The 25,500-nt window shown below is 30.3% G+C and overlaps 4 protein-coding genes across 4 annotated transcripts; 3 read left to right on the forward strand and 1 right to left on the reverse strand.

Annotated features, from left to right (window-relative positions):
* Window positions 1–1,351: 1,351 nt before the first annotated feature.
* On the reverse strand, window positions 1,352–2,943 carry LOC131614636 (protein PNS1-like). The gene is made up of 3 exons (XM_058886195.1): window positions 2,887–2,943; window positions 1,639–2,793; window positions 1,352–1,543 (listed from the first exon to the last, which is right to left on the reverse strand). Exons 1-3 carry the CDS (start codon window positions 2,941–2,943, stop codon window positions 1,352–1,354), a joined length of 1,404 nt encoding a protein of 467 aa, XP_058742178.1.
* A 7,763-nt stretch (window positions 2,944–10,706) lies between these two features.
* Window positions 10,707–11,430, forward strand: LOC131612338 (uncharacterized). The gene has a single exon (XM_058884131.1). The coding sequence runs from the start codon at window positions 10,760–10,762 to the stop codon at window positions 11,387–11,389; it is 630 nt and encodes a 209-aa protein (XP_058740114.1). The 5' UTR covers window positions 10,707–10,759; the 3' UTR covers window positions 11,390–11,430.
* Window positions 11,431–17,415: 5,985 nt separating this feature from the next.
* Window positions 17,416–17,927, forward strand: LOC131614638 (zinc finger protein 1-like). The gene is made up of 2 exons (XM_058886196.1): window positions 17,416–17,662; window positions 17,782–17,927. Exons 1-2 carry the CDS (start codon window positions 17,416–17,418, stop codon window positions 17,925–17,927), a joined length of 393 nt encoding a protein of 130 aa, XP_058742179.1.
* A 2,541-nt stretch (window positions 17,928–20,468) lies between these two features.
* LOC131614639 (uncharacterized) lies at window positions 20,469–21,104 on the forward strand. The gene has a single exon (XM_058886197.1). The coding sequence runs from the start codon at window positions 20,469–20,471 to the stop codon at window positions 21,102–21,104; it is 636 nt and encodes a 211-aa protein (XP_058742180.1).
* Window positions 21,105–25,500: the final 4,396 nt, after the last annotated feature.

The following is a 25,500-nucleotide window of genomic DNA, read 5'->3' on the forward strand; positions in this document are numbered from 1 at the left end:
ATAAAACACATGAAAAAATAAGAGAAAGTTAAATCAACATATTAATAAAAAATAATAGAGTTGTCGTAAAAAAAATGGAGGAATTCTAATAAAGAGACAAAAATTAACGTATAATATATATTAAAAATAATTTAGAATTTTAATTAAAAAGTGAGGATAATTTTGTCAATATAACAAAAATAGATTTTATCATAACTCCTCTCCCTCACCTCCCCTCCAAATCCCTCCAATTTGGAGGGAACAAATAATTATTCCAGGAACGAATTTGATTACCTCCAATCCCCTCATAAAAAATTGAACCAAACATACTTAAAATGTGTTTGGATTAGCGGTGAACAGGTTGATTATAGCATAATTGAGTTTGGTAGAATTGATTTTAACAGAATTGAGTTTAGCATAATTGATTTTTGTTTAGATACATTTATGTAAAAGTGAGTTGAACAATAAATTTCAGTGTAAAAATCACCAAAATCAATTTTGCAGGTAGAAGTTACAAATTCTAGCTTCAACTAGAATGAATTCTAGAAGCATAATCAATTTTACTTTTGATAAAACAAACGTCTCAAAATCACCCAGAATCAATTTTACACCTCTAAAATTGATTTTGGATATTTCAAAAGCTAATCCAAAATTCCACAACCAAACATACCCTTAATCCCAAGTCAACGTTAAAACCCAAAATTTTATTTTTATGAAAATTAATGCATAAGCCAGATGCCAATTCGAAACCATCGTAGCACAACTTTTATTGAGCAAGTATCGTACACAAATTGTAGAAGCTCAGACTCAAAATTATTTGACAATTTAAAGTGATGGAAATTAGACAGAGAACAAGCAATTTTAAATAACCATGCAATGTCTTCAACCGCAATAATGAATAAAAACGGAGAAAAAGGCTCCCCCTAGCGAAAGACCTTTCCTTGCTTGAAAATTCATGATGGGGATTCCATTGATCAGAACAGAAAGTGAACTGGAAAAAACATGAGCTTGAATCCACTTAATTCATTTGCTTCCAAATTTCATGCGCTTAAGAACATAGAGAAGGTATTCCCATGACACTGAATCGAACAAGTCAACTTTGAAAACAAATGCTAGCCAGATTGGTGTAACGGTTCTCAAAAAACTTTATGAGACATCAAAATTTTCCTGTAAAAAAAATCATATATATTTCATCTCCATGTAGACGAGTAAAGTACCAACACTATCAAAGAATTCATAATACTAGAAGACTAAACAAAAAGTAAACCAACTAATCAGTGTTCTAATTCTATCCTATTATCTATTCTAGGGGATAACATGTTCTTCTTTCTTTCCATGTTTCCGTGTTTAAGTTCAGCTAAAAACTCTTAGCTCATGGACTTTGCAAATAAGCTCTACGAATCTCCTCCGTTTCTGTTGTAATCGGACTTTGTAAATGCAATACGCGTAGCTGCTCCAAACGTGCTTTAATCGTTTGCTCAAATTGCATGTCCTGTGGATTCTGCGCGTATGCCACATAGTAAGCTGAAACAGATGCTTGTGGCCATGCAATCGCCAACCTACACTGCAAAAAGCAAATTCCAACAATGTTTTATGTTAATCATTATACAAGTAATGTACAAGATAGTTTCTATTCAATAATTGTAACTAAGTTCTTACAATGAAATAGCCAATGATGAAAGCATAAATGGATAGTTCCATGGCATAGTCCTTGTACACTACAAGACTCCAAATTCCACTCACAAGACAACAGATTGCACCAACTGCAACACCACTGAGGAAACAAAATGCACCGGTGATATCCAAATCTATCAGTTCCTGTAATCCAACTTTCATGAACATCTCCCAAGTATCAGAAGAAGCTTGCACAAACCCTTTGTTATAAACTCCAACGTGCACAAAACCCCATCTATTTGCACAACTCACAAGAAGCGTTGCGAGTCCCATCGCGCATGAATCGCATGAAAACATGCAGTCACCATCTTTACCTCCAAGTAGATGTTGCGATCGCGCGAAGCCTCGGAAGAGTACGATGACTGGAACAAGGATGGAGCCTAGAGAAACACTTCCTATTAAGTGTTTGATTGTGTCACAGAATGCATTTCCAATCTTCATGTCTCTATCTTCGGTAAAAAAGATATACTTGACCCGTGAAACTATGACTTGCATTGCATTCTTCATAACCTGCATTGTCCATCCAAGGCTCAGAATGATTACCAAGATGCAAATATCAGTTAGTTTGGTTTTGTTTTCGATAGCTCTCGCGCCTCCGATTCCATACACCAGAAAACAGCAGTAAAGAGTAGCGACGATGATCGATAAGAATGTCAAACACTTGGTTTTAGCAGGAGGATAAGCTATCGAATCTTGAAACATTTCTGTGGCGTATTTGAATCTGTTATTGTTCTTTACCCATAATCCATATATTGATTGAATTGCCGCAGATAACAAAGAAACTAATCCAGGTATCCAACTCCATGCAGTACTGATTAACATGAACATTATTCCCATTGCCAATGTTAATAGAGGACTCAACCAAAATGCTGCTACGAGTGCCTTTTTCGGGTAACATGCAATGATACATTGCCATGTGAAACCAAGAATTGCTGCACATAGTGTTGATGCTAGAAGTGGAGGGTACCATTTCTTAGGGTGGAAATGGTGTGTTGAAGAGTTTAACCTACGATCATATATGATGATGAAAATCACCAAGGCTGAAATCAAGACCAGTTGCAAGTAGAAAAGAATCTGGAATATCCATTTCACTGCTTGTCCTGTGACTGTTGTTGTGTTTGTAAAGGTTGAATTTGGTGCCTGCGCTTGAAACAATGGTGGCGCTATAATGGATCAGAAATGGAAAAAATGAAGAAGAAAAGATTAGAAAAAACAAGAACAAAGAAATAAAACCTGAATGTGAAGAGTTGGTTGATGAACTTGTGGCTGTGTGATATTCAAAGAGGCCATGTTTCTTGAATTTGAGAAGCTGATAACAGTTTCTTGGATTTTCTCTCACTTTTTTGCTTGAATGATGATTCAAACAATTGACTAAAACTTCGATTTTCTTCTCTCAATTCATATTTGTCTTGTGATGAAGTGTACAAACTCTTTAGAAATTTATGAAACATTTAATTTTTTTTACAATAATGAGAGGCTAAAACCATTATTTTTTATTTTTGTTTCTATAACGGGTAAGTCTATAATCAGTGAATTTTGATGATTTTTTCTTTCTTTCTTAATTTGTGACTCTGGATATATGTAAATCTCATAAATATTTTTCTATTGAAGCATTTTTTAATCACTAAGGTTTGACTGATCACAGTTTTTTGAATGCTAGTTTATTTTTTATTCAATGTTTTCTTTTACTTTTATTGAAGAAAAAAAGGAATCGTACATTGTTTTTTAATTTTGTATATTTGATTGCTGATTTTTATTATTTAAGTGGCTTATGTGATATGTGCAATGACAATGAGATCCTTCAAAATTTTAAATATCTCAACTTTCTTTTAAGAGTTATATTATTATGTATTGTGGATGTAAATTTTTTACATTATTATATCATTCAAATCCATTATTTTAAAAGAAATTAAAATAAAAGTTAAAATTCTTAAATAAATTAATGATTGATAATATAAAATATCTTTACACTGCATTTTAATTAAATTCAGCGCCGGTCCTAGGCCAGAGCAAGCAGGCCCATAGCCCAGGGTCTCAAAAAAGATGGGGCCTCAAAATTTGAGTTCATGAGCTTTGTAAATTAAAGACATTTATATTAAATATTATGTATTACATTCATGCATCAAAGCGAGCGTGTAGCCTAGTGGACGTGCTACTAATTTCGTGAACCATAATTAACCTCCCTTGTCTTCAGTTTGATTCCTACTTTAGTTATTTTGACAAATCACTCATTTTAATTAACCTTATAATTCTTTCTGGACTTTTCTCTTTGAAGCTTAGGACATTCATTCTTGTAGTGTCCAGGTTCTTTGCATTCATAGCACACTACTTTCTTTTTGCCAGATCTTCTGTGTTCAGAACATTCTCCCTTTTCAGGTTTCTTGAAGTTCTTGAATCTTCTCTGCTTGCTTTTTCAAAGTTGATTCACCCTTCTGGATATGAGAGACAATTCATCTTCTTCTTCTGACTCTGATTCGTCAGATCCTTCTTCTTCTGCTTGAAAAGCGTTAGCACAATGTTTATTTTTAGATTTTAAAGCAATAGACTTATCTTTCTTCTAAGGCTCATTTGCATCAAGCTCAATCTCATGACTTCTTAGTGCACCTTATAAGCTCCTCAAGAGATACTTCATTCAAATTCTTTGCAATCTTGAATGTTGTAACCATTAGTCCCCATCTTCTGGGTAAACTTCTGATTATCTTTTTAACATGATCAGCTTTTGTGTATCTCTTGTCTAGCACTCTCAATCCAGCAGTCAGAGTCTGGAATCTGGAGAATATTGCTTCAATGTTTTCTTCATCTTCCATCTTGAATGCTTCATACTTCTGGATGAGAGCCAGAGCTTTTGTCTCCTTGACTTGTGCATTTCCTTCATGAGTCATCTTCAAAGATTCAAAGATGTCATGAGCAGTTTCTCTGTTTGTGATCTTCTCATACTCAGCATGTGAGATAGCATTTAACAGTATAGTTCTTGATTTGTGATGATTCTTGAACTTTTTCTTTTGATCATCACTCATAGCCTGTCTAGTAAGCTTGGCTCCTTGAGCAGATACTGGATGTTTGTAACCATCTAATACTAGATCCTATAAATCACCATCTTGACATAGGAAGTAACTTTCAAGTCTATCTTTCCAATATTCAAAGTTCTCACCATCAAAGACTGGTGGTCTATTGAATCCATTAAAGCCAGAGTTACCATTGTTGCTTTGTTTAGTATTAGTTGGTGTTGGAGTAGGATTTGCCATAGTGTGTTTTTCTTCCTGAATCTTTTCTCTAACACGGTCAAGTGTTTCCACCTAGAACCGGCGCTCTGATGCCAATTGAAGGAGTGAAAAACACTTAGAAAGGGGGGATTGAATAAGGGTTGTTTCTCAAAATGACAATTAAAAAATAATCACAAAGTTATTTTTATCCTGGTTCGTTGTTAACCAAACTACCCCATTCCACCCCTTACCGAGTGATTTACCTCAACTGAGGATTTAATCCACTAATCAGTCTTTAGTACAATGGTTCTCCACTTAGACAACTTCTAAGTCTTCTAGAGTATGCTGATCACAACTTGATCACTCTAGGAATTCTCTTACAGAAAATTAAACAATGTTACAAGAGTTTAAAGTGCTTCTTAATAAGCTATAATCACCAAGTGATTTACTCTCAAGATTAAGTTCTAACACTCACTAAGATATTACAATATTTGTGAGGTTGAAGATGAAGATCTTTGTTGTTTGTGTAAATAACGTGTAGAATTAATTTGGCAGCGTAAGATTGCTTTGCGTAAATTCACTTGTTCTTCTGCATCCAGAGCTTCACTTATATAGGCCAAGGGAAAAGTGACCGTTGAGGAGCATTTAATGCTTTACGTGAATAGTACACTGCTGCATTTAATGTTTCACTCTTTTGTCAACTGCCTCGAGCCTTGTTTCAACTGCTCTTGCTGACTTTGCCTTTTGTAGCTTCTAACGTTCCTTTTGTCAGTCAAATTTGACATTGTAGCTTTTCATCTTGTACTTGCTTCTGGACTCATACTATTAGAGTAACATTTGAATATCAGAGTCTTCAGTGTTGGTGCAAATGCAACTTCAGTCATCAAACTATAGAAGTGCTTTGTAGCGTGATACCATTAGATCTTCAGATCTTTGCTTCTGATTGCCATCTTCTGATGCCTTCCAGATCATGTTCTGATTTTCTGAAGACCATCTTCTGATGTCTTCCAGACCATGTTTTGATGAAGTCATCCAGATCTTCTGGGTCAGAGCTTCTGATTGTTGATTTTGTGCATACTCTCTTAGACTTTTCCTGAAATGGAAAACGTGAATAATTAGGGTACCACATTGTCTTATACAAAATTCATATATAATGTTATCATCAAAACTAGAAATATTGATCAGAACATTTCATGTTCTAACAAAAACTTTGGAGGTTACTCCAACTATGTCTTTAGGAACTGTGATGCCAAATTTTTCAGTTGTCTCAGCTGATTCATCGTCCTCTTCACATCACTTTGGACCAAAAATCTCCATTAAATTGCTGGAAAGGAACTATTTAGTGTGAATATCCATTTTTGAATCTATGTTTCCTCCGTGTGCTATTTTGCAAGCATGCATTTAAAGTATGGGATATCATTCACAAATACTCTAATTCTCACACGAAAGCTAGTGTTCGATAACTTCCCGTTGAATTGAAATCTATCAAGAAAGGTAATCATCCCATCACTGAATTTGTGTTACATGTTAAAGACATTACAAATGCGTTGCTAGTTGTTGGTGATTTGTATCTAAGCATGATCAAATCAACTCTATTCTCGATAGATTACTAGAATAGTATATATAAACCCTTTGTTGTGTAAATGTATGGAACCGCTAAACCACCAACACTATATGATATAAAAGCACTCCTCTATGTTCACCAAGCGCAACTTAACATGTTCAGACAAGAATTTGATGTGTCAACTATTAGTGCATATATAGCACACACAAATGGTCAAACAGTTGGTATGCGTGGAAATGCTGCACAGACTAGAGGTCAAGGGTGTTTGCCTCGAGGTCGTAGTTATGGTAGAGGATGATTCTCATATGGTACAATACCTACTTTATATCTGTGTGGAATATGGTCATTCTATGGTTGATTGCTGGCACAGGTTTGATGAAACCTTTACACTAACCTATTCAATCTTAGTTGGTCTTGCAGTTGTGTCTGCTGACAGATTTGAAGCATCCACATATGAATCTAAAGCAATTTCTATTATGGAATTCACTCATGCATACTCTCTCCCTAAGGAGCTCGAGAGACAAGCTTTATTTATGGATTCAGGTGCTTCCCACCATCTAACTTCTAATTCCACTTTCTTGCATTCCAAGCAATCTTATGTAGGGCATAGCAGAGCCAGTGTTGTTATAGGTGAGGCCTTAGCTATTTACGGTGTAGATTCCTCCTGTGTGTTTTCAGCTGCATATCCCTCTTCATTGCTTAAACTTAATGATATTTTACTCGTTCCTTGCATTACTAGAAACTTATTATCATTATCCAAATTATCTAAAGATAACCATGTTGCTTTTGAGCTTATGACTAACAAGTGCTATATTAAAACTTAGGATTCTAGAGTAAATCTTATTGAAGGCTGACTTGACTCGAGTGGATTGTATTTCTTTCCACAACTACTATTGAAACCTTTAAGAATCTCTTTATCTCAACATCTTACAAATGCCAAATCTATATCTTGTGTTGTTGTTTAATGTACCTAAACTAAATACTTCTTTCTTATGGCATTATAGATTAGGACATACGCATTTATATGCAGTAAAACTTGATCTTAAACATTGTAAAATTCACATGTCAAATAAAGAGCCTATTTTTTGTCAAAAAAATAAAATAAAGAGCCTATTCTGTGTAAGTCATATTGTTTAGTTAAATCACATAGGTTTCATGTTCCCCATTCTTCAAACATATATGTTGCACCTTTTGATATTGTGTGTACAGACTTATGGTGACCTGCTCCAAATCCTTCAAGATCATGTTTTCTATACTATATAGCATTTGTTGATGCTCACACCAAGTTTACTTGGATCTATTAATTACTTAAATCACAAGTCATGAGAAATGTATGCCTTCAAATTGTTTCTGAAGTTTGTTTAAGTTCAGTTTCATACAACTATTAAAGCAGTTCAATCTAACTAACAAGAGAACTCAGACCCTTTACCAAGCTTCTGTCAGAACGAGACATCTCTCATATAGTCACTTATCCACACACTTCACATTAAAATGGTACCGTAGAAAGAAAACATAGGCTTATAATAGAGATGGGCATGACCTTATTAGCTCACACACCTATTCCTCTACACTTCTGAAGATAAGCTTATAATGGAATACCTTCTGTAGGCTACCTAAATTCCACTCTCCTTATGACGCCTTATATCACAAGTTACCTAGTTATGTGTCACTCAAAGTCTTTGGTTGTGCTTCCTTCCCATTTACTCGACCCTATAACAGACATAAATAAGATTTTAAGAGTCAAGAATGTATCTAATTAGGTGCCGCATCTCAAAATATAGGTTAGAATACCTTAATAAGTTTGGCAAGATATTCATTTATAAGGATGATGTGCTCCATGAAAACACATTTCCATTCTCAGACATATTCCTACATATGATCCACATATATTGGACACGAATTTAGATTTAACATTCACATACACTGTCGAATCTTAATGTTTTGTATTAGTTAACCAACTGAAAAATCGTTTGTTAGCCAATACGACTGACTTCACGTTGTATTTTAAACATAAAACAATAGACGTATAGCGATAAATGATAATATTAATTGACGACTAAAAATATACATGATTGATCAAGAAAATGCATGAAGATAAGATAATAAAATCCTATCCACGACATTCTCAATTTTATCTGTTAAACTCTATTTTTAGCTGATGTTATTTTTTATTTGGTTACAAAACAAATCAATCATTTCAAACATTTTTACTTAGAATTATATAAATTATTTAACGATATTCATGTTAATTCCTGGAGACGATACAAAAACATACTTATTTTTGTTACTTCAACATCAAGTGAAATAAATTTAATAAAATGTGAGAAATAAATATAATATAATGTAATATTATATTATATTATATTAAGAGTATATAAAAATTATATAAAATATTAAAATTATATTATTTATTATATTATTGAATTATTAAAAGCTTTGATCATTATTGAAATTTAATGAAAGGTAGGCAATTCTTATTATATTATATTATAATTAGTAATAAATTTGAAAGGGAGTCTAAATATATGAATTAAAACATTCAATATTTATATAGTTTTAATTGATTATTTCTATTCAATATTTTTTTAATAAAAATAAAATAAAATAAATACCTGGTAACTTTATCATCTCAATTTAAAAAAAGTTCATAAATAATATAAATAAAATGATAAATAATATTTTTTAACTTTATAAATAATAAATAAAAATAGAATCTGTTTTTTTTCTATTTTTAAACCAAACACTTGAAAAGTAATAAAGAAGTACTAAATTTTTTTTGTCGTCATTATACTCCTAACTTGTCAACTATTTTATATATACATTACTAACAAAAAATAATAAATGTCTAAAAATATTAAAGCTAATGTACTAGTATTAGTTTTATATTGTCATCAAATAAAGAGGTACTACTTTTATTTTTTATTATAAATTATTTTAGACTTTTTACACCTATTAAGAAAAATAATAATTATTGTATGAAAATAAAAAACTGTGAAGATTTTTATAAAATTGTCTTTTATTAATGACATGTAGAATATAAATTTACATAAGTGATGAGAGAAAATAATAAATATTTAAATACATAATAGAAAAAATATAATTAATTCTGTATTGAAATTGTAAAGTGAATTATATTTAAATAATTTTTTTTCTAAAGTGACTTATAATAAAAAACGGAGGGAGTATCATTTAGTCATGCCACACAATTAATTTAAAAATATTAGTGTGACTTAGTAGAATACATAGTGGTGATTGGTTGACAGTATAAATTTATGAATTAAATATATTTTTTGTCCTTATAAATATCTCAAATTTAGTCCCTAATAAAAAATGACATATTTTGGTCCCAACAAATGCATCCAATTTTAGTTTGTTATTTTCTAAAGTTTTCTAAATTATTTAATTGTTCTTTAATTTTAAAAATTTTCAATAATTTTTTTCATAAATGTGTAGAATATTGTAAAATATTTATTTATCAAATTTTTTAAATTGAGAAAAATTAAATATAATTTTTAAAATTCTAAAAATAAATAATAAAGGAAATAAAATTACCAACTTAGAAATTAAATTTTGAGTTTTATTTTTCAAGGAATTTTTTATAACGTTCTAAACATGTCTGCAAAATAATCATTCAAAAATACACATTGATTTAACAACAATGATTAAAATTACGTGCATAATTATTTTATAGAGGCCAAAACATGCCACTTTTTTTATATATAGACCACAAACAAAATTTGATAATTTATAAAAACAAAAAACATATTTAATCCTAAATTTATTTTATAATGTCAATGCTTTTTTTTTTCGTGTTTAAATTTACTTATTGATTGTCTTCAAAAGTTTTTGACTTATTAGCTCTCTTCAATAAACCAATTTAATTATAAACTAAAGCTATATTTTTTTTTGCAAAATAATATTTAGATACACATATAAATTAATTCATTACTTTTTAAAAAAAATTAACAATTAAAAAAAAATCATCAATAGCAAATATAGTTGAATGTTCCACTTACACATCATGTGATTTGAGTTCTAGTATAGAATTCTATTCTACAATTATATACAATTATAAAAGGTGTCTCTCCTATAATAATGAGTCTTAAAGATATTTTTTGAAAAAAAAATGTATATAAAAAAGAGAAAAAATATTACTTTAACTATAATATTAATAAATTAATCATCAAGATTACTTTACTTGCCAAATCTAATTACATTTTGGAAATCTAAATACTATAAAAGCATGTCTTTAGATTCACAAGAATCTTCACACACTTACTCATCCTTCAAAATTCCATCACCAAATCACACAAAGCATTTTTCCTTCCCTCTCTTTACAATGTGCAGCACTAATCATGAGACAAACAAGGGGAAGGAAAAAATGAACGAAGACTCAACAGCCAAACAGAATAATGCGAAGAAGCGAAAGGTGATTGTGTTGGAAGAAAAAACTGATGCTGAATCCAAGAGTTCAAAGTGTCACAAGAATGATAATGGTGAAGAAGAATCAACAAATTCACCCAAAGAAGCTTCTCCGTTTGTTCTTTTTGGGTTCATTATTGATCCAACGAAAGAAAGTCGAAAAGCTTACTCATGCAACTTTTGTAACCAAAAGTTTGTTTCTCCACAAGCATTAGGTGGACACCAAAATTGTCACAAAGTGGAGAGAAGACTCCAGAAAAAGAACGAAACTATGAACAAAGCTTTGGAATTTTTCTCTAATGTGGGGTGTGGATATCAATATTGTGGAATTGACAGAGATATTTTGCATGCTGCAGGATCATCATCAAGTTTTGATGCATGGAATTTGCACCATTTGCAGCATAAAGATCAACAATCTAGAATGACTGAAATTGACTTTGGTTTGTTTTCAGAGGGAGGTGCCAATAGTGATGCTGATCATGAACACAAAGAGACTCAGGAGGAGGATGAAGCATCCAAAAATATTGATTCGAACCTTAAGCTTTGATTTATATTTTTATTTAAAAAATAATAATGTGTTAATGTATTATTAAGCACAATATATATATATATATATATATATATATATATATATATATATATATATATATATATATATATATATATATATATATATAATGAATAAAATCTCTCTATCCTTGTGGATTATTTTTGATAAATCATAGGGTGTAAAGTATTATTTGTTGGGCATTTAATTTTAGTTTTCTGTACTAAAATTAAGTGCTATATATTTTGCAAGGACCAATTCTAATTTAAACTAGTTTTATATGAACAAACAAAAATAAAAGAACATTAAAAAAAACATATTTGTAAGGACTAGAGCTAAAAAAAAAGTATAACACTAAAATCTAAATTAAGTTGGTATATTTGTTGAAACCTTATACACGGATCCAGATTAAATTGTAAATTAAATGGATCCAGATTAAAATCGTGAACGAATCGCTTTTTTTTATAGTATTTCAGGCACTCTCAAAATGTCTTAAAGTTAATGCGCAAGAATATCAAAGATAATTAAGCCTATTTTGAATTTGCATATGATCAATGAAACCTCAAATGTAGTGAAGATGAAATATATAGTGAAGAGAATGTGTTTTTTATGTATTTTTTCTGAACCCATAATTATGAATTTATAGGCCACGTAATGTTGTTTTACAAGGTTGTGACCATTGATAGAGCACACCCTTTCAACAACACTTTTTACCGAGTGTTGCAACTTTTTACCGAGTGCTACGTATCAGAGCGACAACCGACTCGAACTTACGGCGTCTAATCTTCACTCACAACTATCACATGCACGTTACCAGTATAAAGGCAACAGCCAAACAAATAAAGGGTGAAATATCAAACCATATAAATAAAGTTATGATAAACAATATATTAGAGTTATAAGTCATAAATATCATCTTTTCGCAGCATAATTATTACAGACCCAATTCACAATCAAGTCAGACAATTTCATACACAAACAAAATGGAATGAGACTCTACAAGTGCAAATGCATGTGGTACCCAGGGCTTCAGCCTCCATCCCTAATTGCCAATTATTAGAGGCATTCAAACAAGCATAAGCCTTCGTCACTGTTTCACCAAATCCAGGTCGTCACCAAAAATGCAAATTATGTGACACAATAAAATGCAACATCACAACAAAATCATAAACTCATCGCGAGCCATACGCCTAAATCACCGGAAAATATCAATACTTATTGTCTTTACATCATCATTTTATTCCCTGCACTTCACAACAATTCATATAATTCATCGCATCACAACATCACAAAACATCGCAATTACGTCACAAGGAAATACCGGTTAGCGGATTATTCCCGAAACGATCCTACTTAAATTGTTCTATCTGCTATTTAATGTTACTGTCACTTAAAATAGCTCATTATAATCTCCTGCTACTTACTACTATTTCTAGTATCAATTAGTTCTCTGTACTGCTTACAATTCTATTATTATAGTCTCTCTGTTAGTTAGTGCTTACTCTGTACTAATGTTCCTTTTGTTTTCATTGTTTCTGTTTTATACATGCTACATTAGATTGTTTATGCTCTTTACCTATATATTACTAGTGGATCCAATTCAATTAGGTACTAAAATCTACTAACTGCAATACACAGTAAGGTAAAGTAGTGGAAATATACTACAATTTAATTAAGACCCTCGTCCCATGCATGAAGTGGTTTGGGACTTCCCCCCTATCCACTAGGCCGCCCGCCCCACACACTAGGCCGCCCGCCCCTCAATTATGTGGGACCCTGTCCCACTTTCTCCAAATGGGGTGTCCGCCCCTTAGCCATGGTGTCCCCCGTCCCAAATTTTTTTCTTCTTCCTCTTCTTAATGCTTCGTTCTTCACAAATCCAGAATTATTCCTATTTTCCATAAATTTCTCATAAAGCCTCACAGATTAATAAATCAGAACAATTAATTCACCCAAAATCACAAACCAACACAATTAATCAATGCATTCAACATAGCAGCAATTTCACATGAAAATTTTCCAGAAAATTACCACACAGTAAACACCATAATTATACCAAACATATATAAAAGTTATCACCCTAACCCCATACACGGTTCATCATATCCCCATTTATAGAGCAAGAACCTCACTCTTACCTTTAGATCGAAGATTGCTCTAAATTTGGTTCCGGTTGAATTCTCCCGATCGCTCTACGTGCCTTTCTCTTTCTCTGCTATTTTCTCCCAAAACCCTCTTATGCTACAACTGTGCTTCTATTGTGATGTTTTTTGTTTTTCTAAAACCTAAGTGCCACTACTACATCACAAATTCTAATTGGGCCTATAACTAAACGTACAACACACACATACCAGCTCACATAATAAAATGCACCCTACTATTATTCTGTCTAATTTAATCGATTTATTTAATTTAGCGGAATGCTTCCTAATCGCCACTAATTATTCTATTAATATTTCTAATACTAAAATACCAAATATCACTATTAAAACTCGACCCTCTATTCCGTTAATATACCCGACTTGACAACTCAAAACGCGACAAGACACGATAAATACTAGAATTCACCAAATTAAATATTAAATCACATTACGGGTGTTACACAAAGCATCCATTTCTCCTTATCGCATTTGCTTTCGTCAACTTCGCTTTACTATGTCACCTCTTCACGTCGGGATTTTAATGTCTTCAATATTTCCTGTACTTTGATCAAAATGAGTGATAGTCCTATTATATTGGCTAGAGATTCTGAGAATGATTCCTCTCCTGTTGAGAGAACGGAAGTATCTCCTTTTTCAAACCGTCCCCCTTTGTCTATGATCGCCTGGGCCTTGAGGTTATATCCCTAACTGATGATTCTGACTTGGAAAGGCTTTATATGGGCTCCCATGATGAGGAGGCTTCCTTTAGGGATTCTTTTTTCAATGACCTTTTGTTTGATGAATACGTCGAGGAGGATCATACAGATCCTTCCATGACTTCATCTTCTTGTGCGATAAGAGCTTCGACTTCTCCCACTTTGTCAGCCTTGGAAATGTATATTGTTGGGCTGGGAGAAACTTATTGGAGAATACATTTGTGTCTTTTGGGAAATGTACAATCAAGATTCCAACAATGCCTACATCAAGGATCATATAAAGTACAGAGGGCGGCCAAATTTGGTTTCTTGGCTTAAATACTTTTATCCTTAACTTGAGCGCCAATTAGGATTTGCATAATATTCTTCTGAATATTCTGCATCTGTTTAAGTTAAACTGAATCTTCTTGAATCCAACTAGCAGGCGCAATGTCGAATGCAACACGTCTCGACATCTTCTAGGACATGTTGTTCAAGATGTTGAATAACTTCAACTCAACATGTTCCTTTGTCAAATAGAACTTCTACCTGCTTTCTCTTACAAGTTATAAATCCTATCTAACTAATTGCTACTATATTAGTTTTACCAAATATAATGTCAATTCAAATTATAGAGAAATAACAATTTGAATTCTTGTTTGAATTCTCATCACTAGCAAAACTATTTCTTTGTTTCACTTTCTCTTTTCCAGATTTATTGGTGAATCTTGCTTGTATTTCCTGTTCAGCCACCTTCTCCCTTTTTGAGCTTATCTGCTTCATTCTTATTTCATGAGCCTCTAGTGTAGCTTGAAGTTCTTCTAACTTCATTTGAGCTAGGTTCTTGAACTCCTCAATGGACATGATAATGTAATCAAAATTTGAAGTTAGAGATCTCAACACTTTCTCAATCTTTTGCAAATTGTTGATTGATTCACCATACACCTACACTTGGTTCGTTATCAAAGTCTACAACTTCATCCTTTTCAGTTTTTCATCTCCATCGTACAATTTTTTAACTTGTCTCATGCCCCTTTAGTTGTTTCTTCTTCAATAATCTTCTCGAACACGTTAGGATCTACACACTAGAGAATCAAGAACAAAGTTTTCCATCTTTATGCCTTTGATCCTTGTACACATCTTTCTAAACACCATAAGCATTTGCTTCCAATGTTGGTACTCCACCATTCACGATTTCAGACGCATATTGAAAACCATAAGATTCACTGGAAATTATGTTGATGATGTTGTTCCGTTTGCCATTACAGACTCTCTCTAAATCGCAACCCGAACTCCTTGATACCAATTTTTTTGAACAGATGTAACAAATAAGGTTTAAAGAAATATGAGAGAGAAATAACAGAGAAAAATTATTAATTGTAAAACTGTATTATGAAAATTGTTCAAGTCTATTAAAACTATACAAAGTCATGTCTATTAATAGGCGATCAAGACCTAAACCCAAAACATACAATCCATGCCCAAAATATACAAATTTATATTTTGGCTTCCACACAATAGTTAAATGTTGTATTCGACTCCGTCGAATACAACTGACTCCTACTACTTCGACTAGGTACTTCGACATAATTCAATACTAGCTTTTCTATAAAATATTGAATTACAACTTCTAACATGTTCAAATTCTTATATCCCCGTGAAAACTTCTTTGATGGTTAATCTAAGTACCATTATAAACACTCGATGAGTTATGAGATTTGCTAAAATCTTGTTCATCAATAAGCGCTCTATATATCTTGAAACTTTTCATATCTTATACCTTTATAAATATTTTATGAGTTTTTAGGTCTACCTTAGATAATCTATATGTATTTTTATATGCAATTTATGGATATTATGAATATTAAGGTCTATATCCTAACTCTGACGAGTCATTAGAGTGCAACTCATCTAAATTTTAATGTAAAAAATAGATATAATATACTAAGCACCTTGTAGCTTTCTTATCTCATTTTTTGAAAAATAAATAGCCATAAATAATTCAAACAAAATTATAATTTATATAGTTTTTTATTTTTAAATGAAAAATTATAATTAAAAGTGTTTTCTGTCGAATAAACCCACACATGAAAAGTTACAAATGGAGTATTAAATTATTTTTTATTCAAATTAACTCTTAACATATCATCTATTTTATATATAAATTATTAAAATTTTACTTATTAATTGTCTTTAACGCAAAATTTATCTATTAAATCTTTAAAAAAAGTTACTTGTAAATTCATTTCGTTAAGTCTGCGCCACAATAACTATGAGGTAGTGTCAATTTTAGGTGTTAGAATTCTCGCAAATTTGTTCTTTAAAAAATATGTCATGTTGGATTGAGGTGTATAAGTGTTGTATATAAATTATTTTTAGTGTCAATTCTCAAGTAATGAAAAACTATTTTGGTCGAGTCGAAACAAAATCTTAAAAAAAATGTTCAAAATAATAAGAAAATACATGCATATAAATTAATTATATTCTTTGACATAATATATTTTTTGTGCAAAATATTTTAAAATACATGTCATTGGAAAAGATAGTTGATCATTGCAATACAACTCATATGATTTGAGTTCTAGTGTAGAATTCTCCAATCGATAAAGGCGTGTTTACTCTAATAATTAATTTAAATTTATTTATTTTCAAAAAATATGTATTTAAAAAAGAGAAAGTGTATTATTTCAAATCTAATACTCATAAATATTTTTTCAAAATTGTTTTATTTACCTTTTTCTTAAACTAATGTACAAGAACTAATCAAATCTAAGGGCGCAGCTTGTTGTTGTTTGCCTTTTATTTATGTATAAATTTTATTATTTTATATAAAAACAGGAAATACACCTAATTTTGACGTAAGCATCTACACTAAATATATATATATATATATATATATATATATATATATATATATATATATATATATATATATATATATATATATATATATATATATATATATATATATATATATATATATATTTAAATTCATATAAATTGTCACACTCTAACTCATCTCTGAAATTCACATTACCAAATTACACAAAGTATTTTTTTTCTTCCCTCTCTCTTAGCCATGTACAATAATAATCATGGCCTGGACATGGGAAAGGAAAAAGTAAATAAAGAATCAGTAACCAATCTGAAGACGGTGGAGAATCAGCAGAACAAGAAGAAGTAAAAGGTGATGGCGAAAGAAGAACCTAATGTCGAATCTAAGAAGAATTTTCATAAACAAAATTTTCCATTTCTTCTTTTTGGATTCATTATTGATCCAACTAAGAGAAATCAAAAAGCTTACTCATGCAACTTTTGTAGCAAAAAATTTGTTACTCCACAAGCAAAAGGTGGACACCAAAATTGCCACAAATCTGAGAGAAAACTCAAGAAAAATAATGAAACAATAAAAAAAGCTTGGGAAATTTTCTCTAATGGTAATCATGTGGGGTGTGGATATAAATTTGACATAATGAATCAGAAAGCTATAGGGCCATCAAGTTTTATTGCACAGAATTTGCATTGTACTACATTGTAACATATTCCACATATTAAGACAATGTGAGTCGACAAGTTACTATGACTGAGAATGACTTTGATTTGGTTTTAGAGGGAGATGCTGATAGTAATGTTGACCATGAACACAAAGTGACTCATAAGGAGGAAGCATCCAAGGATATTGATTTGAATCTTAAGCTTTAATTTATATTTTTATTTCTAAATAAATAATGTTTTGATGTATTATTGACACGCTGGAACTTTATGTAGTCATTGTCTTCAATCAATTTTAGTTATGAAATAAAACCTCTTTCCTTTTGGATTTTTGGTGTAAATCATCATGCACAAATCTTCACAAATGAAAACTTACAAAACCGTATAATGGATCACAATCAATTAATCAAATTTTTCATTTTTCATTTTTTCCAGCTTTTACCGTGGTTTGATTTGGCGCAAAATATGGATTGTGAAGGTTTGTCAACCATTGCAAAATTGTGTTTTGCCAACTGACACTTTGAAAATCATTGATCCAACAGCCTTTACTGCTTACCGCGGTTTAGAAATTGTCTTAACAACTTTATTGCGACGGTTTTAACCGTCATTAATTTTATTTGATGTTTTGTTACAACTTAAAAAAAATCCACAACTAAAATCGTTGGTATATTTTGTTACTACTATAAATTGCCATTCAAATTAGGGTTAAATATGTTTTTGGTCCCTATAAAATTATGAAATTTTGTTTTTGATCCCTATTAAAAAATGACATGTTTTGGTCCCGACAAAATTATTATGCACGTTGTTTTAGTCCATACTATTAAACCAATGTGTATTTTTGAATGGATATTTTACATACGTGTTTAGAATATTATAAAAAGTTCATCGAAAAAAATACTCAAAATTTCATTTCTAAGTCGAGATATGTATTATTTTTATCATTATCTTTTGAAATTAAAAAAATTTATATTTAATTCTTCTCATTTTAAAAAAGTCTATAATTTGGTAAGGAAATATTTTATAGTATTCTAAACACATTTGAAAAAAAATATTTTAAATTTTAAAAATTTAAAGGTAATTAAATAGTTTTCAAAGTTTTAAAAAAATAATAGGAATTGAAATTGCATGTATAAAAATTTTGTAAGGACTAAAATATATCCATTTTTTCTATGGATTAAAAATGAAATTTGAGATATTTATAAGGATCAAAAACATATTTAATCCTTCAAATTATCGAGAAAATCTCAAAGTCTCACAATAGTAAGAGATAGAGCTTGAAAATATTTTATATAGAGTGACAACCCTTACTTTACTAGCTGATTTTGTATGGATAAGTTATGTCCAACTAACATACTCTAATATGGTATGAGAGTATATTGATCGAACCATGATTCCCCATTGTTAATATCCATCCATGCACCAAATTCATTAGTGTTAGGGTGTATTGAGAAAATCTCAAAGTCTCATAATTTAAAAAGAGTTTATATAGACTAACACTCTGCACCTTACAAATCGATTTTATATGAATTAGTTAGAATCATCTAATACCAATAAAACATTAGGTTTATTATCTCATAATGTTTAATATTTATTACTCTTATTCTTTTAATTTTGCAAAGTTCTCTTTTCTTTTAATTTTGCAAAGTTCTCTTTTCCTTGTATTTATTAAAAGATAGTTTTATAAATTATCTTAAAAAATTATTTTTTATAAAATATTAAATACTTTGTTAATTTAAGTAAAATGACATTTGATTGCAGGAGTGCGGGTTTAAACCTGCAATAATTGGTGACAAACGAGCATGTTCGTCCTATTTAAGTCGCCATGCAAAAATTGGCTGGGACGGGGCAGATATAGTATAGGGGCAAGACGAAAATCTTGGGTTGTCCGCCAAAAAAAATAGTCGGGTCAGGCAAAGTAGACGGTGCGGGCTAAAAAACTTTACTTGACCTCCAAATATTATGGACTAACCAGGTATGTCTGAAAGGCATGTTTTACAATCCTTATCCATAACAATCCACTTATTCACTTTTAAATAGTAAAATTGAAAGGGACATTTAACATCTATTTCAAATGCCTTTATCATTAAATTAAATTTATGGCTGAAATAAATTTTATAATTAAAAAATTAAATAATTCAATTAAAATTATTTGAGAATGTTTTTCTCACTTTTTATTTATTTATTTATAAAATAGAGGTATTTAATGTCCGGATTTAACTCGAAACAAAACTTTAAAAAAATATAATATTAAAATACATGCATATAAATTAATTATATTTTTTGACCAAATATATTTTTTGTGCAAAATATTTTATAATACATGTCATTGGAAAGATAGTCAATAGTTGCAGTTACAATTGATGTGATTTGAGTTCCAGTGTGGAATTCTACAATCGATAAAGGCATGTTTACCCTAATAATTAATTTCAATTTATTTATTTAAAAAAAAAAGTTTATTATTTCAAATCCAATACTCATAAATATTTTTTCAAAATTGCTTTATTTACCTCTTTCTTAAACTAATGTACATGAACTAATAAATCTAAGGGCGCAGCTTGTTGTTGTTTGCCTTTTTATTTATGTATAAATTTTATTATTTTATATGAAAACAGGAAAGCCACCTAATTTTGACGTAAGCATCTACATTAAATGCATGTATTTAAATTCATATAAATTGTCACACTTTAGTTCATCTCTCAGATTCCCATTACCAAATTACACAAAGCATTTTCCCTTCCGTCTCTGTAAGCCATGTACAATAAAAATCATGGTCTAGACAAGGGAAAGGAAAAAGTAAATAAAGAATCGGTAACCAATCTGAAGACGATGGAGAGTCAGCAGAACAAGAAGAAACAAAAGGGGATGGCGGAAGAAGAATCTAATGTCCAATCTAAGAAGAATTTTTGTGAAGAAATTTTTCCATTTCTTCTTTTTGGATTCATTATTGATCCAACTAAAGGAAATCAGAAAGCTTACTCATGCAACTTTTATAGCAGAAAGTTTATTACTCCACAAGCAAAAGGTGGACACCAAAATTGCCACAAATCTGAGAGAAAACTCAAGAAAAATAATGAAACAATGAAAAAAGCTTGGGAACTTTTCTCTAATGGTAATCATGTGAGATGTCAATATCAATATTATGAATTTGACATAATGAATCAGAAAGCTATAGGGTCATCAAGTTTTAATGCACAAGATTTGCATTGTACTACATTGGAGCATATTCCACATATTGATCAAGACAATGTGAGTCGACAAGTTACTATGACTGAGAATGACTTTGATTTGGTTTCAGAGGGAGGTGTTGATAGTAATGTTGACCATGAACACAAAGTGACTCATAAGGAGGAAACATCCAAAGATACTGATTTGAATCTTAAGCTTTAATTTATATTTTTATTTATAAACAAATAATGTGTTAATGTATTATTAGCACTCTGGATATTTATGTAGTCATTGTTTTCAATCAATTTTAGTTATGGAATAAAACATCTTTCTTTTTGGATTTTTGGTGTAAATCATCATGCACAAATCTTCACAAATGAAAACTTGCAAAACAGTATAATGGATCACAATCAATTAATCAAATTTTTATTTTTCATTTTTTCCAGCTTTTATCGTGGTTTGATTTGGCGTAAAATGTGGATTGCGAAGGTTTGTCAACGATTGCGAAATTGTGGTTTGCCAACTAACACTTTGAAAACCATTAATCCAACCACCTTTAACGCTTACCGCGGTTTAGAAATTGTCTTAACAACTTTATTGCGACGGTTTTGACCATCATTAATTTTATTTGATGTTTTCTTACAACTTAAAAAAAATCCACAACTAAAATCAAATCGTCGGTATATTTTGTTACTACTATAAATTGCAAATCAAATTTGGGTTAAATATGTTTTTGGTCTCTATAAAATTATCAAATTTTGTTTTTGGTCTCTATTAAAAAAAAAAGGACATGTTTTGGTCCCTACAAAGTTATTATATGCAAGTAGTTTTAGTCCATACTATTAAACTAAGGCGTATTTTTGAATGATTATTTTACAGACGTGTTTAGAACGTTATAAAAAGTTCTTCGGAAAAAAAAGAACTCAAAATTTGATTTATAAGTCGAGATTTACATTATTTATCATTATCTTTTGAAACTTAAAAATTTTATATTTAATTCTTTTCATTTTAAAAAATTCTATAATTTAGTAAAGAAATATTCTATAGGATTCTAGACACGTTTGAAAAAACATCAAAAAGTTAAAAATTTAAAGATAATTAAATATTTTTCAAAAATTTTTAAAAATAGCAAGAACTAAAACTGCATGCATAAAATTTTTGTAGGGACTAAAATATATTATTTTTTATAGGGAATAAAAATTAAATTTGAGATATTTATTGGGATTAAAAACATACTTAATCCTTCAAATTGTCGAGAAAATCTCAAAGTCTCACATTAGTAAGAGATAGACCTTCAAAATATTTTATATAGAGTGACAACCCTTAATTTACAGGTTGATTTTGTATGGATAAGTTATGTCCAACTAACATACTCTAATATGGTATGAGAGCATATTGATCGAACTATGAATCTCCACTGTTAATATCCAGGCACCAAATTCAGTAGTGTTGGGGTGTATTGAGAAAATCTCAAAGTCTCAGAATTTAAAAAGAGTTTATATAAACTAACACTCTCCATCTTACAAATTTATTTTATATGAATTAGTTAGACCCATCTAATACCATTAAAACATTAGGTTTATTATCTCACCATGTTTAATATTTATTACTCTCTTCTTTTAATTTTGCAAAGTTTCTTTTCCTTTAATTTTGCAAAGTTCTCTTTTTCTTGTATTTATTGAAAGATAGTTTTGTAAATTATCTTAAAAAATTATTTTCCATAAAATATTAAATGCATTTCTTAATTTAAGTAAAATAACATTTGTTAATTATGTTCGTCTTATTTAAGTCGCCATGCAAAAATCCGACAAAAATTGACTGGGACGAGGCATATATTGTATAGGGAGCAAGACGAAAACCTTAGGTTGCCTGCCAAAAAACATAGTCGGGTCAGGCAAAATAGACGGTGCAGACTAAAAAAAATTACTTGACCTCCAAAATATTGTGGACTAAACAGGTATGTTTGGAAGGCATATTTAACAACCTTTATCCATAACACTCTATTTATTCACTTTTAAAAAGTGAAATTAAAATAGACATTTAACATCTATTTCAAATGCCTTTATCATTAAATTAAATTTATGTCTCAAATGTATTTTATATTCAGAATATAGAAAAAATTAAATAATTCAGAATGTTTTTCTCACTTTTTATTTATTTATTTATAAAACATAGGTATTTAATGTCCGAATTTGACTCAATTGTAAATTAAATGTAATATTAGTCAATATCTTTCATTTATTATTTTTATTCATTGAATCAATTTAGTTTTTTTCAAGTCAAAAGAAAAGTTATTAATAAGAAGAGATAATTTAGTACAATCAGTGCTAACAAAAGTACTCAACAAAGTCCACTTATGAAAATTACAACTCAAAAAAAAAAAAATTACAACTCAAAGATCAAATTAGAAAAAGTTAGTAGAAAATAATATCAATATAACATGTGCCTAGTCAACTTAAAAGATTGAATTTTAAAGGTGAAAACTCTTATATCTTGGAATTTGGTTGGGTACCGATACCTTCCTCCAATCAAATAAAAATATTCAATATCACATCTAGGGATGGCAAAAAAACCCATATCCACGGGTATCCGCGGATAAAATCCGTCACGGGCACGGGTTGGATAGCTTATCGGATATCCACGAGTATTATAAACGGATATTTAGTTACCCGTTTACTTACGGGTACGGATACGGATTTGATGGTATCCATATCCGCGGGTATCCATATCCGTTAATAGTGATTAAAATTACTTAAATATCCTTTTAAAATTAGTATACTTGAATATCTTTTTAATATCAATTAGTATACTTAAATATTCTTTTAACATTTTTTCACATTCTACATCAATATTTATTATAAGATGCTTTTGAATTTAATATAGTAAATGTATAACACATACTTTTCTAGATAAATTTTCTATTCAATATATAGAAAATTAGTAAATTTCAATTAAAAAAAGTATCCATGGGTATCCATAAATACCCGCGGATATTTAAAATATCACAGATACCCACCCGGCAGATATCCACACGGGTATGGAGCGGATATGGATACCATTTTTATTAAACGGATGGGTAGCGGAAGACTAGTATCCGTACCCATGGGTATCCATTGTCATCCCTAATCACATCATTTTTCAATATAATTGTAATTTTAAAAAAAATAAAATTTTAAATCAATTGTATCCAACTAAAACTAAAGGGTACCAAAAAATTTGCCTAATTTTAAACTTATCCAAAGTTGTATTTTGGACATGGACCACCACTAAACCGTAATTTTAACTTAATCTAAAATCTACAAAGTTGATATGCAATTTTTTCGGACCAAATAGAATCTTATAAAGTTATTTCCATAATCCAACTCTTGTCAAACCAAATGATCTGGAGGGCTGTGCGATTTTTTCATTTATCAGGATATTAATATTAGGATGGAAGCTACAAGTGCACGTCCACTCCATAATATTGTACAATAATTCTTTGAAAAAAGTACACTCGAAAAAAATATGATATTGATTTTTCGTTCTTTCCACAGCCTCCCGTCTTCTTCTTCGAGTATCATTTTGATAATCTTGTGATGATTCAAGTTGTTTTTAGTGGGGAATCGATTTCAAATTAGCCTTTTATGTGAATAGGGACATTTTCAACATAATGAAATTGTTTCAAGCACAATCAATAGGAACTCTTGAATCAGACACCAATTTAAGCAATTGATAAACATCTTTAACATGATATTGTCATAAATGATAAGCCCTCATAACCATGAAGTTACTTGTAAAGTATAACAATCTAAAACTAAGTTCTCATTCCAAGAAATCAAACAACGTCTCCACCTCAAACCCCCATTAATCACCTTTCACCCTCATTTACGTATATGCCTCTTTAACTAGAAAAAGCTCATAGAACTTAATTTTTTTATCTCTCAACAGTATTCCATGAAGTTGGACAAGTGACTCCAAATATAAAAAGGATGAATTGTATTTTTTTGAAAAAATATGTATAATTAAAAAAATTCAAAAAAAATTATTTAAAATGATTTTGCAAATATTAAGAAGTGGAATAAATAAAAGGAATAAAATTGGAGTTAAAGACAGATTTAAAACAATGAAAATAAGCCAACAGTCAAAATTTAAAGAGATCATGGATAAGAAAATTGCACCAAGAGATTTATAGAGGTTTGACCTAACCACTTGACCTACTTTCTCTCTATAAATTTTTTCTTGAGAGTTCCACTATATATTTATCTAAGGATCTCATTTTAGATTCAAGAGCTAAGCAGGACAAGATAACCAGACCCATAGCCCAAATCCAAAAATACCCCTACTTCGGAAATACATTTCTAAAGTAATTTTTTTCCGGAATTCGGAAATGCATCTCCGAAAAAATCCATGCTTTATGTCTACTTTATTCATTGTGCCTTTCAAGAGTAGTTTGTCATGCAAAACTACAATATACCTCTAGATACTGATTATAAGTTTCTAATTTCCAATCCACAATTTTGATTGTTGTCGGTGTTAAATAACAAATGTACGTGTGATTTGGGAATTGTTTCATGAAAAGCCAATTAATTCAGCTGTTTTTTTGCATGTTTACAATTTCCTCTGCATTTCATGAAATTGC

This window comes from Vicia villosa, linkage group LG6 (genome assembly GCF_029867415.1).
Source record: "Vicia villosa cultivar HV-30 ecotype Madison, WI linkage group LG6, Vvil1.0, whole genome shotgun sequence".
Classification (NCBI taxonomy): Eukaryota; Viridiplantae; Streptophyta; class Magnoliopsida; order Fabales; family Fabaceae; genus Vicia; species Vicia villosa.